Genomic DNA, 17139 nt, shown 5'->3' with positions numbered 1-17139 from the left:
GATGGATATGTGGTCGAGGTGGTATTTAGTTTGGGTGTGTCAGGTATCCCCTTGACCTAACCGAGTCCTTTATCCGATATATCATGTATTTCTCTTCCTATCTTTTTCTTCCCTAACAAAATATATATAATTAAAAATGTGAAAAATATTTTTCTAAAACTTCCTTAGATTTAAATTTTTCCTTAACAGTTAAACATTGATATTATATTTATTTATTTTATTTGTATAACAAAAATAAATTCATATTTAAATACATAAGAGGAAATTTTAAGAATTTAATAAGATATTTATCTTACATTGAAATAAATATTATTCACAAAATTATTAATAAATTTTCGTTTTAATTATATATATATATATATATTAATATTATGGTTTTATTTTCAATATTTTTAGCAATGATTTTGAAAAAATTCTGAAGTAAAATAAAAAAATGTCCAAGCATAATGACTTAAAAAAAAAACATAATATTTATAAAATAATTGATATAAATTTTCGTTACAATATTTATAAGTTTTACTATCTTTAATCTCATTATTATAAATTTTAAAAATATTTGAAATAATATTTATTTATTTAAATTTGAATATTTATTTCATAATATGTTTAATCTTGTATGTCAAGTTTTTAGAAATTTATACTAAGATAAATACATCAAATAGAAATGCTATATAATGTATGCACGATTAGATAAATTTTTATATTTTAAATATTTAACTAATGTTGAATTATTTTAATGGATATATTTTTTAATAAAATGACTAAAAGATATGAAAGCTTGAATATTAATAACTAATCAAACTATATATCATAAATATTATATTTACATAACTACCAATGTTTGAAAGCAATTATTCAATTTATATAAAAAAGCAATTATTCGTTATATGTATTGTATAAATGTGATTGTCAGATGGATTGTGAAATAAAACCATACTTGAGTAATTCAAATTAAACATCATGTGCGTATGATTACATCATAGAATTTAATCAAGTGAAATTATTGGAAAAGTTAATATTTACTACACATATATAATTTTAAATATCACCATCATTTGAATATGTGAAAAGGGAAAGCAGTTTATTAGATATATAGATAAAAGTATAATTAATATAATTGAATACATACATTTTTTAGTCTTATGTATTTATTATATAAGTTAAATAAAGGGAACTAAATATATATTTTTAAATACTTTTAATTGCTTAAAATATAATAAATATTAAATATTTTAAAATATAATAAATATTTTAAATAATTTTTTATATAAGAATAAAAATAGATTTTTGTTTAATTAACCTATACCCTTAATGTATAAGATACAAAATTAACAGTTTTTGTAAAAATTACTTGAATTTAAAAATCATGGAATAAACTTTTAAGTTAAAATATGATACTTCTTAAGACTCTTTTAAAAAATTTATTTATCTTTTTTATATAATATTTTTCTAATTTCTAGATACATTAATTATTTTTCCTAAAATGCCATTAATTATTTTCTCTAAATATTGATGAGAAACAAGTAAATGAATAAAAGGATAATTTTGGAATTATAGTAAAAATATTTGACAAATTTAATGCAATAATTAATTTTATTTAAAAATATGAATAAATTGAAAAATTTTATAATTAATAAAGGAGAATATAAGATATCCAAGTAATTGATAATTATGATTTTTTATTAACTATTATTAAACTTTAGCTTAGTATTTTTTTTTTATCATTTTTATGTTTATCTCTCTCTCTCTCTATATATATATTAAATTTTTTATAGAATTAATTTTTTATGTTAATATTTTTTTCCACTAAAAACATAATTAGCATAATGTTTTATTATTTTGAAATTAATTTTATCATACAACAAGAAGAGAAATATCTGACAGTGAGGCCCACACAAAATATTCCTTCCCTCCACTGGTGCGATTCGTTGTATGGCAGTTGGCAGAGAGAAGTGTTTCCCCCATGTGTGCCGCCCCCCTTTCATTTGCCTCCATTCCACGAAAGAGACCCATTGCATGTTCAAGTCTTTCTTTTATAAATAAATTCATTATGTGCATGTGTATTTTTAATAATAACGAAAAAAGTTGATGCAGTTCATAAAAAATGAACTCATACCCTAAAACGACATAAATTTAATTTCCAAAATTAATGTGAAAATTTTGTTGGTAAATAATTTAAAAATATTTCTTTAAACTTTGAGATAAAAAATGAACTCATTTTAAAAGAATATAAATTTAATTTCTAAGATTGTTGTGAAAATTTTATTAATGAATAATCTTTAAATATCTTTTTAAATTGACACCTGTTTTGACTTTGACAAGTTTCTAGGAACTAATTCTTTTAAACTTTTTAGAATAAAAAAAATTAAATGTCAAAACTGAATTTATTCAAAAACTAAACAGTCATATTCTGGAGAAATTATTAATCTTATACTTAACTTTATTTTATAAATTAAAAAATGTACTTCCGTATCATGTAAAAATTGACAAGGATCGCGTGAAAATTCGAGGACCACATGGTACGGATTCACTGGTTTCTTTTTTGTCCCATTTGTTTTTTTTTTGCTAAATTATAATTTTAATATTTTTGAGTTTAAAGTTTAAACTCGTTCTATTAGTAGCTTAGTGCTCCTACATGACCGTCGAAATACTAATAGTAAAGTTTAAACTCGTTCTATTAGTAGCTTAGTGCTCCTACATGACCGTCGAAATACTAATAGTACAAGTTCAAGTTCAAGCTCAAGCTCAATAACATTAACATCAATACTTTTAATTAAATAAGAAAACTTAAATACGGAATAACTCATAAAATTTCTCCAATTAGATAGCTCATGAATTACATGATATATAAAAAATCTTCTAAGATACTATTAGATAGCTCATGAATTACATGTATTCGGAAGTATTTTGCAGATATTCTTTTAAACAGTAAAGATAAACGCAATGCCATTATTTATTTCTAGTAGCTGGAAGTGAAACTTCTATCCTTTTAAAGTGTTCACCATGACCTTACCACCTAATTCTTTAATTCACAGTAAATTGCATCCAATATTGCAGCATCAGATTCCGAGTCTTATCTTTCTTTGGATTGCAGCATTAGCCTATAGCATTTTGAATACATCGAAACACAGACAATGCTATTTTAGGACCTCGTACGTTATGTACCTCATTTGTAAGACCAAAAAATTGGAGGGAGGAAAAAATATCTAACATTCCTGCAATCAGGAGGAAGGTTTTCAATTGTGGTTGAGGTCGCACATGTGAGTCCTTGATATTGTGGGAAATGTGGACAAATGCAGCCACAATTACAGTCATGATGTATAATTGCAGAGACTCCAGAAACTTTGACGATGGGACCACAATTGCAGTTGTAAACCATTTTTTAAAACCTTGATTATGAGTTAAGAGTTTCCTTTATCTCTTCATCGATCTCTATATTATCAGCTTTCATACTTTCTAAAATCCCATCTACATGCTTCCCATATCTAATACACATCTTCATCAAAGACAGATACATGCCCCTATTCATTGCATTCACAGACTTCCATGAATTGACAAAATCTTCCGCTTCCTCTATATCTCTGTTATTAGTGACCCAACTGAATATGCTGGAAATGACATCAACTTTTGGTCTCCACCGTTTATTCTGTGCATGCACAGCCACAGCTTCCTTCATGCACTGAAATGCCTTCTCCATGTTCTCCTTGGCCACATACCCAGATGCAACGATGCTCCAACTGTTGGGAATTGGCGTCTTCCCTTCCGCAACCATTTTTCGGAGAAGTGCTTCTGCCTTCTCAACCAATCCCCTTTGGCAATACCCAATCAGAAGGATGTTAGGCACTCTGAAATCACAAGTGTTACCAGATAACTCCCACTCACCGAGTACTTTTTCAGCTTTATCAAGCTCCCCCAGCTTCACCAAGCAACCCAACATTGTTATATACTCCCTATTAAGCTGCTTCTTGCAGTTGGCCTTCTGGAGCTTCCAAGCTCTCATCATGCCCCCCTTGCTCCTAAGAGCTGCATTGTGTGAAATCAGATGGTTGTAGGCAACTGTATTGCCCCTGTGTGTCTTTTTCTCACACTTCATTAGGCACACCAGAGCCTTCTCCCTCATGTCTGCTTTTATGTAGAAATTGGTCACCATAGAGTATGTAATCCAATCTATGCCAATATGGGGTTCCCTCTCCATCTCCTCCAACAGTTTCTCCACATTTGCGAGGTCACCTCTCACGCAATATGAGTTTATGCATATCCTGTAGCTGAAAATGTTTGGAGGAACACCATCCTTCTTCATCTGTTCCAGAACACCAGGGACTTTCTCATATTGTTGGGTTTGCGTGTACAGGGACATTATGTTGTTGTAATTGAGAAAGGAAACAAAACCCATGTCCTTCATTTTCTGCATCAGGGAGAGTGACTTATCAACCAACCCTTCTCTCACATAACAATTCAAAAGAGCACCATGAACCTTCCAAGTTTTGTCTCCATCACTCAAACTCTGAAGATACCTCTCTGCACTCTCCACTCCATGAACTCTACCAATGAGATCCAGCTGCACTGCTTGGTCACGTGAGGAAATTGGGAGCCCTTTGCTACTCATCCACTCAGAAACCTGAAAATGTTAAGATTGGATATATCTCAGTAATTGCTACATAACCAGGAACAATTAGAAAAAGAAAACCCTCACTTTACTAGCATTCAATTTTTTCATTTTCAGTTTTCATTTCTCTTCACTCAAGAGTGCTAGCAACACCTTAGCATCGTCTTTGTAGCACACCGTATCTTTAGTTAAAATTTATGTGAGTCTCCCTAGTTTGGAAATGAAATTCACATATTTAGTTAAACTTACATGAATTTTATCTAACAAGAAAGAATGTGTCAGAAAGTAAGTTTTACAAAGTATATTAGTAGCATTTCTCTTCACCTTATTTCCTCCTCTCAGAAGTTTATATAACAAACAATGAAAAACAAAATGCTCCTACACTATAAAGTCTTTTTTTTTTTGTTACATAACAGTATAAATAGTTTTTGCACTATCATCTAATTATAAATTTCAATTTATCATAATATTATTGACTTTTGTGTTAATTTGTCACCAAAGTGGATTTTACCTATCTCAATAAAGTCTTTTCCATACACATTATGAGGAATGGAACTCTTGACAACATGTTTAGGGAACTCAAGCTATCAATCAACTCTGCTGGACTTTGTTGGTTATTAGGGAAATTTTTAATTAATTAATGATATAAAGTATTTAAATTGAAATTATGTGAAAATTAAACTCAATAAAAAATAATACTATTTCTTATACAATTTTTTAAAACAAAATTAAAAATAAGGTGATCTTGTCATAATTAAAGAGTAAACAGAGGAAGTGTCTAAAGGGTTTCTAGTTTCTACATTGACATTCTATGATTCCTAGCACAGCTTGTCATTGTCATTTAAATGCTAAGTTTGTCGAATTTTATAATAGCTATTTTAAAAGTTATTCTTACCATTTCTGATTGTTTGGAAGTGTTCAAGTTGAAAATATAAAATTAAAAAAATAATAATACTACATGCCTAACAATGTACTCAAAATAAAAACATAAAACCTTTCCTAAAACCAAATACCCTAATTTAAGTATAGAATTCATTCCCGTTTATCCATTTCTACTAAGGACTAATTTGTTTGAGTAAGCATTTCTACTAAGGACTAATTTGTTTGAGTAAGCTTATCTAGAAGAAGCACTTCTAGGAGAAGAAAAAAAAAAAGAAAAAAAAATGGAATGAGCTCCTTCATAAGCTATAATTAACTTATACATAAGCTAATTTGTAGAATATTTCTCATATAGCTCCTCTAAAAGATGAGAGCTTCTACAAATTAACATATGCATGAGCCAATTTGAGCTTATGGAGAAGCTCATTTCATGTTTTTTTATTCTTATTTTCTTCTCCTAAAAGTGTTTCTGGATTAGCTTACCCACCCTAAACTTAAGAACAAGCACTGGCATGTATTTTTCAAAGGACAACAATTTTTAATTCAATTAAACTCATTTGTTTTGCTCAGCAACGAAACAGAGAGAAGTTAAAGAACCTCGAGTGCTTGGGTGTTGCGATTGCGGGTACGCAGGATTTTGATGATGTGATGGAGGTGGGGCCCGTCGACGGCGTTACCCTCTTCGATCCACTCGTCGAGAACGGGAACCACGCTGATGGAAGGGTCTCCGAGGGGGCTGATTCGGGAATAGAGGTTTCTTCGGTTCGTCGTGGCGGCGGTGGAGCAGTGGCGCAGAAATGCTGCTGCAGCGGCGAGGCTCCGAGACGCGGAGAATAACGGCGCTAACGGCATTGCCGAACGCAGACCAAGTGTTTGTTGAAATGTTTATGAACGCTGCGACGAGGAGTTGGGAAATGAGGAGAAAAGTTGCGAACTGAACAGCAGAGCAAAGGCGCGCATAAAACCCAGTTGGGAGAGTTGACTATTGGGCTGGGCTGTGAAGGCCCAATCTTTCAAAGCAATTACCTCTTTGGGGTTGCTATTGGCCCCAACTCCATTTGCTAATGGCCCCTACAAATCCGAGAAAATACCTCTTTACCCCTCAGTTCAAACCACACCCCTCCCTCTTCCCATTCACCTTCCTTGTGCCCCCAAAAAACATCACTATTGTGCATTGAGCTCATCACCTAGAGACCCAAACCACCCCACAGATCGTGCCGGTTAAGATCTAAATCACGTTAGCCACCTAACATCAATCAAGATCGACATCGTGCTGACCTACATCAAACCCCTCCCCTTCCCCTCTCTTCCATTCTTGTTCTTCTTCTATTTTTTATTATTGACTATTGGGATGGTGTTGTGTACAATGATGTTGTTGGTATGGTGAGGTGTGATGATGTTGTTGGGATGATGTGATGGCGGCATGCGGTGCAGTTTGGTAGTGGCTTAGGTGATTGGAAGAAGAAATCGACTAGAAAAGAGATATAAGAAAACAGTGTGTAAAAAAAAACTATTCAACTAAAGTGTAGTTTGTTTTGCTAAGTTTTGGAGGGAAAATATAACAAAAACACAATTTTATTGTATAACTATACAACAGAGTCATGTCTTCGTTATTTATTTTTTCTCATCCCTCCACAAACAACAAACACAATTTTGTTGTATAACTATATAACAAAATTGTATTTCCATGACAAGGGTATTTTTAGGGGGGAAAAAAGGTTTCAACCCGTGGCAGGGGCCAATAGCAACTCCTTTACTTCCTACATCTCTTTTTTTTTTTTTTTTTGCTTCTTGTATCTCATAGGAAAGCAAAAAGATCCAAACAAACAAAAAATTCTTTCACACTCATCAAGCACCCCTTCCAGAAAAGAATTTACAGAATTATGTTAGCATAATTTTAGAAATGCTTTTCTAGAAGGGGAATTTTTTGGGCATCTTACAAATTTAGCTGTCCAGTAATATATGCAAATAAAAATAATATTCACTTCACCTAAAATATATATGCAACTTTTGCACCTCTAGAATGTGTCAATGATGGAGAAAGGAGAAACAAATGTAGAAATAAAGTTATTTTAAATATGTTTTTTTATCCCTATATGTTAGCATTTTATTTATTTTTGATTCCTGTAAGTTCATTTTTCTAATTTTAGTCCTTGTAAGTTGATGCATTTTCAATTTTGGTCACTGTAAGTTTTTGTATTCATTTTTAGTCCTTATAAATTTATATTTTTTTCAATTTTAATCCCTTTAAGATTCAATTTTTTCATTCATAATTCTCATAAGTTCGCACTTACAGAAATGAAAGTTGAAAAACGCAAACTTATAAGATCTAAAATTAGAAAAATGAACTTATAGGAACTAAAAATGAAAAAAAAGCTATCTTATAAGAATAAGAAACATATTTAAGTCAATAAAGTTAAGTTAGGGATTTTCAAAATATAGGAAGTACTGGTAGAAAAAAGGGGGTGCAGGATGAAAAAGTCATGTTTCAACTCAAAGGACAGTTTGTTTTAAACGAGAGAAATAATGTATGCAACAAATTTTATACATTTACACCTCTTATCATCTATTGTAATTAAAAAATTTATCATTTATTTTTTTATGTTTATTTCTTTTCTTTAAACCAAACACGCCACCTTAGAGGAAGCTCAAAGCTCAAGGAAGAGCATCTCTATGAAAAATAGTAATTTTCTTCTTTGGTTTTTACAATTACCTATAGTAATTTATGTATGAGTACATGAGTATAATTAATTAAAATTTTAAAATAATATTAAAATAATTATGATAAAAATTTAATAAATAATATATGCACTAAAGAATTAAACATTTTTTTACACTATAACCAAATTATAAATTGATGTATGATAAGAGTTCTCTTTTATATTAACTATTTTAAAAGTTATATTAAAAATAATTTATGATTAGTTTTTTTATTAATCAGATTATTAGTTTACAGTATATATCAATTTATTAATTTAAAAATATTCATAAATAATTTAGTATATTCCTACTAATATATACATTAAATTATTCATGAATGTTATAAATGTTATAAAATATAAAAATATGCATTATAAAATGTAATTAATTATTTTATAAAAAGAAAAGTAAACAGAGAGTGTTACTTCGGTTAGTTTTTCTTAACATCATGCCATCATCATTTTCTTATTCTTATGTAAATATTGAAATAAAAAACACTCAACACTCCCAAAAATTGGAGTATTTTGATTCTACAAGCACACATTTGACTCTGCTTGTGCAGAATACATCCTCAGCACTATTGCACTACTGCATTAATTATTGAATTCTCTTAAACAATATCAATCAAGAAAAGAAGACCAAAAGAAACTGTATGTATATATGAAGTATGATGTGAGAATTGAGATCATGTATATCCTCCATTCCAACCTTTTCAAAAACAGCATGGTTGGTTGGGGACATGTTAATTAATTTGGTGTAATGTTGTCTCTCTTTATCATATATCATCACAAGGAGCAGCTAAAAGAACTGACTCTTGGATGAAAATGTTTGTCCAAAGCTCCAAGTGGAAGGCACAACATTAAGGAACACCAGTGTCTTGCCATCAACCAATGTCATCTTGAATGAGAGTCTTTGGTTTCTTAGATCTGCACTGCTCTGCCAGTTGGCACCCCAGTTCCTGTGCATTGGCAGCCATGCTCCACTTCTTGATCCTCTGATCCACACAGCCTTCACATCCCCACTTCCACCCACATTTGATATCATCACCATGTTGAAGTTGGATTGACCCTTCAGTGTGAACCTCACTCCCCCTCTTCTCTTGCATGTCACCCTTCATTCAGATCAAGCACATGAAATGGGAATTAATTGTATGTCAATGTTAGTGAATGAATGATCAAATGTACTCACAATAGTTCGTTTTTAACCCTCCCCTTTCCTCACCTCGTAGTATATTACCATGTTTCTTTTACTACAGATAATAAGTGATGCTGTTTTGTTTATTACGTGGTAAAAATCACCCAGATAGATATTTTCTTAACCAACTTATTATAATAATTAATTTTTATTTTTAATCCATTTTGATAAAAAAAAAGCCTATTGCATTGCTGTATGTAGATCAATTAAGAAAAATATTGGTTCCATGTCTTCTTTTTTATACACTCAATTTACTTTATTTATTAAATATTTGTTACACTTGTTAGATCTCATTTACAATATTCATATAAATAATGAGTTGCATTACAAAACTATGATGAGACATGTAATGGAAAGAAATAGAAGAAATAGAGGTAATAAAGAAAACACTTGCTTATTAAAAACGATTAGTTCTTGTGAAATAGTTTTCTTTTAAAAAACTTTATCAAGCACAATTTTTTTTATAGTAAGTTAACCAAATAGATATTAAACATAAAAAGGAAATGTTTGAAAAATAAATCAAGATTCGGGATAAAAGGCATGGCAAACAAAGAATGCTCTTTATCAATAATGTAAAGATCGGAATAAAAAATGTAAAACAATCATAATTCAGTTTTAAAAGTTGAATGAGGATCAAGTTGATGTTCTAATATCCCTCCACTTGCTGTTTCATATTAATTAATTAATTAATCTGGAAGTCTAAAATTATATTAATTTCTCTTTAGAGATAAAAAGTGTTAATGTGTCATCAATCAAGCTATTCTTTCGCATTTTTTTTATAGTTTTGTTGGTGGGATTTTAATATAAAAAAGCTAATAACAAATTTTTTAACCCACTTTTTTAAAAAATATTTTTTAATGTTGACTGTATTTGTTTAGAAATTACAATTTTTAGTGGATTATATTACACATTTTATTTGATGAATTTTCTTCTTATTTTTTTAGGCTTGAATATTTTTTAACAAATATAATATGTATTAAAGAGTGTTAATTTCGTTATCAGTCCTCCTAATATAATGATTAATTTAATGATGTATTGAAGATGGAAGTGTTTCCTACTACATATATACCTTCTATAAAGGACAGGAACAATGCCTTCATTGCCTTGTCGTGCAATGCGAAAGAAAGCAGGCATGGACATGTCGAAGTGATGGTAAGGTGGGTCACACCACCCTCCATGGTTATTCGGAGGGCAAAAGTTTGTGGCGGTTACTGTCACGCCGCGGCTAATAAGGCACCATTTTGGGTCTGCCCTAAAGTCACACATCACTTGGTAGCATGCACCACAAACCTCACCGTCTCTGAACAGCATAGTGCTCACCGCTGCGGTGTTCACACCAAACCCCGCATGAAAGGTATCATCGTAGCCACATGCTCCCCCTGCAAATTAATATATTGTTACAAAATTCATTCAATGCTTGATTGATCCATAAATAATGTGGACAACAAACGTTTGCTTCGTTCTAAGGGAGAAATAATTGATGGAGAACTCAATTTTATAATGTTTGTAATTGTATTGCATGTGTTATTAATGTTGTGTTTCTTTTATATATATAGTTGTCTTGCACTTACTTTGATGCAAAACAGTAATAGTACTGTTTAAGTAATTCCTAATTTGGTATGAATAGCATCATGAAAGCTACCGCGAATGACTTTTTTAACTACGTTTTAGAGGAATGCATATACGAGTAGAGAAAAATACATGTCTTATTTCAAGAATAATATAATTTTTTTTTTTTACTTCGATCACATCTCTCTTTGCATCACTTTCATAATATTTCTTTTCTTTTTTCTCTTGTATTTTTCTCTTATTTCATCACATCATTTATTATATGGTGTGAAAAACTAATGGCATGGGTTGGATTTAATTAGTGAAAAAATGAGAAGGAAATATATGAAGAAATAAAGTGGAGAGAATAAATGGTAAATGTGATAAGAAATGTAATAAAAAAGAAAAACAATTATATAAAGAAAATGGGACGAAAGAAAAAGTAAGTAGATGATTATAATTTTTATTGTATTTTTTTTCCCATACGCATCTCACACCTCATAATTAAAGGGTGTGATAGAATCGTTTTTGTTTTAAGAAAAAAAGAAAATATTATGAAGAGGGAAGAACATTTTACGCTCAAGTGCAATATTTTTGAGTAAGTTTAATTTCCTATCAAGAATAATGAGGGTGAACATAATGTTTAACGTAATCATATTGGTTATATACATGTTATATTTCAGACTAATTAACATGTGGATCTATGCAAGAAAGTTATACGTACAAGTTATATATATTATTCTTACACATTAAAAATGACTTACCAAGGGTGGTGGGATTTTGATTGGCCCCATAGAACGTTGCATGAGCGTTAAGCCAACCGTAATTAGCTTGGACGTGGACTACTCTAACTGCAGCACTTAGAACAAAGCTAAGATACCAAAGAAAACTTGAAGAAATCACAAGAGGCCCCATTTTTCTCACCGTACCAACAAAACAACTTTTGCTTTAATTTCTTTTTTCTCTCTTTTCCCAAACAAGAAGGTACTGGTGTAGTACATCCTTGAAGAAAGTGCCCAGTTTTATAGATAGAATACGCGGTTGTCGGTGATATCTATATTAAAATTGGATCTGTTAATTAACGACTTTGGTGGGATTTTGATCTTTAGAAAACGCGTTTCCTTACATTCGACATGTACGGTTGGAATGACGGAATTTAACTTTGAGACAAGAAGATAAACAATCACATGCAATGCCAGCAAAGTCTTCAATTCCTCTCTCTCTCTCCTTTCTTTCTTTCTTTCTAATTAACTAGTACGTCTATGTGTGTTTGTGGAGAAATGAACACGTATTTTTCATTTGAGCTTTTAAACATCTTTTTTTTTACAAAATATTTATTAATTTATTGATAAATAATCCCAGTTTAAAAAATTAATTGCACATTCTTTTAGTGAGATTTTACTTTTAAACATCTAAAACATAATAAGAAATATATGATAAAAAATTGAGAAAAATAAATCTAAAAATTTGTTGATATATATACGTTTTTTTATCGGCAAACTAATTAATATACATGTTAGAAAAAGAAAATGAGAAATATTATAGAGACAAACGACTGACAATACAAGAAAACAATATGATATTATATATTTTAATTCGGTACTTCGTTGGTTCCATGTGGGAAAATTACTAGCTAATATTCTTTTTGGTTTCATTGAAAAGGAAAAGAAAGTGGTGGGAGAGAAATAGAATAATTACGTTAGTGTGTTTTCCTTATTAGTTGGTTTAACAATGAAATTGTTGAGAAAGAAAAAAACAATAATGTAAATCTTCTTATGCATATTTCTATATAAATTAGTAAAACAAAATGAAAAATAATTAAAGAGATTTCTTTTTTTTATTTACTTTTAAATTATATTATTGGTCTCCCATTTCTCAGCAGTTGTCATATAATACTCATATGCTCTCTTCCTTTTGATAAAATAATATTGTATAATTTGTAATGGTTTTAAAATTTATTTGAGTAAATATATTAAAAAGGCTTAAACATATATCTTTTTAGTCTTTCAATTTAATAAATTTTTATTTTTCATCCTCACAAAATTATTTATTTATTTTTACTCATTGCAAACTATGTTTGTTTTATTTTTTTTATTATGACACTTTAGATAATATTTTTTTACTGTTCAAAGCGTTATCTAAAATATTTTAAGAATTATAAATAAAATAAAATAGTTTATAAAGACTAAAAATAAAAATAATAATTTTTCAAGGATGAAAAGCAAAAAACACTAAATTATAACGACTAAGAATGTATTTAAACCTGTCAAAAATTTAAAATAATGAAAGTAAATACAAAGTATAAAAAAATACAATAAATTATATATTACTTCACAGCCCATATCTATTTTAGGATATAATTGTTTATTTAATTGAAAAAACATCTATATCTTTTCTTTCCAACTAAATACGTGGATATAAAATTTTATTTTTCTTTCTCTACAATGACCTTAAAATCTAATAATTTTTCAATCACTTTTCTAATAAAAAAATTTTCTTATTTGTTTTGCTTTTATATATATATATATATATACTAGTTTTGTTTTTTATTTCTTTCCTAAACCAAACAGAATATAAATAAACTATCTATAAATGAACTATCTATGATCTTCCTTTTTATGTATGCTAATTTATTTTTCTAAATTTCGTACTTATGAGTAATAATTGGCAGGTACGTATATAGACATGCATTCATTTGATTCTTCAAAGAAGCCTTCAATCATGTACACATGCAGGAACTCAAGTGGTGATTTAATTAAGATGATATTATATGAGTAGAGGATTTGAATGTCCTGATAGAATATTTAATAGACACCTTTTAGTTTATTCTTTTAAACATCTGATAAATATTAGAAATATACTTTCTACACTCAAACTGTTAAATATGTTTTTTTTATTATTGACTTAAATTTATTAAAAATTATAAATTTTAATGAATCGCATCTTATATGTAATGAGTCTTTATTCTAATTTTATAGTATTTAATAAATTTTAATCTACAATGTGTTGTTTGTATTTGAAAATAAAAAGTAATTTAAATGTCAACTATATGTTTTTTTTAAATGTTTTTTATTAATATATGGTTTATTATAAACGTCTCATTGCTAATAGTAAAAAAAAAACTGTTTCATTGCTAATAATATAAGATAATATAGGTATTTTTTTGTCAAGATTAAAATAATGTATAATTGTTAACTTTATTTTCCAATAAGTTATGATTTAAAAAATAAAATGTGACACTCTGGTCTTCATAATGTACCATAAGTATTTGATAAAAAAATTGAATAGGAATTAAATTTATGTTATTTGATATAATAACTAATTAAGAATAATATTTTTTTTGCTTTATGTGTTTTAGTGAGCTTAGTTGATGTTGGGCTTAGTTTTTGGTCCTTACACATGTCTTTTCAGGAAACGGGTATAGCAACATAGTAAAAGTCCATTTTGCAATCCTAACAATCTCCCTAAGTGTTTTAAAATATGAAGATTTCATTCTCTCATATTTTCTTCCTCTCTAAGCTTCTTTTTCTTCTCCTCTCAAGAGCAAGGACTCTTGAATTCACTCAAAGGGGACCTTATTTTTTTTTAATTCCTAGAGCTTCTTTAGTCTCTAGGTTCATGTTTCTTCTCTTTTTCAAAAAGCCATGAAATGGGTTCCATCTAAAATCTTAATGGATGGACCAAAATTTGATTGAAGCTTGTTTTGGCATTGAGATAGGCCTCCTCTAGTTGAATCCATAGCAAGAGTGAGGAAAGAAATCTCCAAGATAGTACCAAGTTTTTATTTTTATTTTCTTCTTCAAGAAAATCCCAAAACCTAGTTGGTAAGGGAAACTTAATTTGCCTCACCTTGATGTCTATGTTTGTGTGATTCTGAGTTTGAAATGGTTTTTATGGTGTTGGTTGATGAGAAAATTGTGTTTATAGAGTTGAGAAAGCTTTGGGTTGGTTTGGAAGCCATGAGAGGCAACCATGTTTTTCATTCGGAATTGTGTTGTACCTACATGACTTAAGCCATGGTTTATATCGCTTAAATTGTGGGGTCGATAAAGGGTGAAATAACCTCTAGTAGTGCTAGAGCTTAAGTGGTGGATATGCACAACTTAAGTTGTGACAAGGTTTGTTAGCTTCTGTCAGTGCTTGAGGTTAAGCAGTGGATATGAGCATATTTAAGTCGTGACATGATGAAATAACCTCTATCAGCACTAGAGCTTAAGCTATGGATATGTGTGCCTTAAGCTGTGATTGGTGGCTTAAGCGATGACAACACTAAGGTTAAGGTGATCTTTGGGAGTAGTGGGGCTTAAGCGTTGATGATTATGGCTTAAGTGATGACCTATGGCTTAACTGATAATGGTTAGGGCTCAAGAGCCTTGATATGTGATCTTGAATGTTTTTCTTGAGTGATTTCCAAATGAGATCCAAATAAAAATATACTTGCTTTATGGGATTTTTGGAATGGATTAAAGTTGATTTTTCTTTTATATTAGGGAATTTCTATGAAAAAGATGAACCTAGGGAATTTATGAATTCTAAAAACGGATTGATTTAGAATTTAGAATACTTAAAATAATTTTGTTAATTATTTTTTATACACACATGATTGTAAAGGGTATTTCTATGGTTTATTGAGAGTTGAGACTAATATCTTTTGAAGAATTTGAAAGCACTTAAAAGGTGGTCGTTGACCCATTTCAACCAACTTTTCTTCATACACAATAGTTATCTATTATTGTCTTAATGGTTAAAAAATTCATAAGAAAATAAAATTGATATAAGTCCTCTCAAAATATTAATACCTTAAAAAATAAAATTAATATAGGTGCCGTCAAAATGTTTAAATACCCTAATATTTTTGTTTGGGCCTTTTATGTTTTTACCACTTTACTTCTTTAACTTTTTTTTTCCCATTAAATTAATCGTTTTGTAATATATAGGGTTGGTGCAACGATGTTAATCGAATTAGTTCAATTTAAATCGAGCATAAACAAATTTAAAACACAAATCAAACTAAATAAATTAAATATGATCAGTTTGGATTTTTTTTCTTTTTTATTTCATTTATTTATTCTTCTTATGATCTTATATACTATATTATTTAGTGTCTTAATTTTATTATATTTATCATCATATATATATATATATCATCATATATATATATATATATATATATATTATCATATTTTAAGTTAAGAATTTAACTAGATATAGAGTGATAATTATAGAAAGAATCAAAATATTTAATAAATAAATATTTAGTTATTAAAAAACAAAATATTTTACCGTCATTAATATAAAATTAGTTTTTCTTTTAGAATAGATAATAATATAATAATTTGTTTAGGATAACCATGGTATGGACTAAACTAGGGCCGTGTTAATTGAATTGGGCATAAATTATGTTGGACAAAATATTTCTGCTAGGTTTTATTAGTTGAAAAATTAATTTAATTGTTCAGTAAATAAATTTTTAAATAATTTTTAGTAATTTTTAATTTTTTTAAAATTCTACTTGAAATAATATTTTTTTTAAAATATTAGTTTTTAACTTATTTATTTATTTTTTTTCATTTTTATCCTTAATATATTTATCAAATTTCTTGATTACCTTTTTTAAATAAACCATGATTTTATTATTTTTTATATCATTTTCAATTATTTAAAAGTTAATTTTACTGAATATTTATAATTTCATAAATTAGCTTTTAACTTTCCTTATTAGTTAGCTTTACAACTTTAAGCTAATTTTTTCAGTTAATTAGACTAAACATAACCATAATTTTTTTCAAAAATGAAACCAAATAAATTAAATATGATTGATTCCAATTTGATTTCACCCTAAATCCAATCAAATCCCACCAATAAACAATCCTAGGATAACCACCATCTAAGTACCTAGTCTAAAAAAAAAAACTATTCAATTATGAATAATGAACAATTTAAATAACTATCCAAATCACTTTTGACATTATAAATTTATCCAAATAAGTGTTGAAGATTCTTCTAAGTAATAATAATAAGTCATATGTTAGGGACTAATGTAAGTATTATTACATTATAATAAATCACATAAAAATTACTTAAAAATGTATTATTTATTATATTATTTTTAGGAAAACGTGTTAGGTATTTACATTAATATTTTTTTACTTACAATTTTTTATTACATTATCTAATGTTTTAAATTAATACATTTTAGAATATATTTAACC

The 17139-nt window shown here is 28.6% G+C and overlaps 2 protein-coding genes across 2 annotated transcripts; both read right to left on the bottom strand.

Annotated features, from left to right (window-relative positions):
• Window positions 1–2799: 2799 nt before the first annotated feature.
• On the bottom strand, window positions 2800–6465 carry LOC100804385 (pentatricopeptide repeat-containing protein At4g21705, mitochondrial). Its single transcript, XM_003526024.5, has 2 exons — window positions 6083–6465; window positions 2800–4618 (listed from the first exon to the last, which is right to left on the bottom strand). The coding sequence occupies exons 1-2, from the start codon at window positions 6335–6337 to the stop codon at window positions 3395–3397; spliced, it is 1479 nt and encodes a 492-aa protein (XP_003526072.1). The 5' UTR covers window positions 6338–6465; the 3' UTR covers window positions 2800–3394.
• A 2202-nt stretch (window positions 6466–8667) lies between these two features.
• LOC100803855 (expansin-A12) lies at window positions 8668–11923 on the bottom strand. Its single transcript, XM_003526023.4, has 3 exons — window positions 11692–11923; window positions 10449–10758; window positions 8668–9296 (listed from the first exon to the last, which is right to left on the bottom strand). Exons 1-3 carry the CDS (start codon window positions 11840–11842, stop codon window positions 8984–8986), a joined length of 774 nt encoding a protein of 257 aa, XP_003526071.1. The 5' UTR covers window positions 11843–11923; the 3' UTR covers window positions 8668–8983.
• Window positions 11924–17139: the final 5216 nt, after the last annotated feature.

Source organism: Glycine max, chromosome 6, assembly GCF_000004515.6.
Source record: "Glycine max cultivar Williams 82 chromosome 6, Glycine_max_v4.0, whole genome shotgun sequence".
NCBI classification, from domain to species: Eukaryota; Viridiplantae; Streptophyta; class Magnoliopsida; order Fabales; family Fabaceae; genus Glycine; species Glycine max.
Note: the sequence above shows the minus strand (reverse complement) of the source record. Positions and strands in the feature narration are given on the sequence as shown.

Bases quoted from the DNA above. Each gene is read 5' to 3' on its own strand.
- LOC100804385 (XM_003526024.5), bottom strand. From the start codon at position 6,337: ATGCCGTTAGCGCCGTTATTCTCCGCGTCTCGGAGCCTCGCCGCTGCA. The intron at 4,619-6,082 runs GTTCTTTAACTT...TAACATTTTCAG, and splicing joins GCAACACCCAAGCACTCGAG to GTTTCTGAGTGGATGAGTAG.
- LOC100803855 (XM_003526023.4), bottom strand. From the start codon at position 11,842: ATGGGGCCTCTTGTGATTTCTTCAAGTTTTCTTTGGTATCTTAGCTTT. The intron at 10,759-11,691 runs GTAAGTCATTTT...ATTAATTTGCAG, and splicing joins TCAAAATCCCACCACCCTTG to GGGGAGCATGTGGCTACGAT. The intron at 9,297-10,448 runs GTATATATGTAG...ATCTGAATGAAG, and splicing joins GTTCCTGTCCTTTATAGAAG to GGTGACATGCAAGAGAAGAG.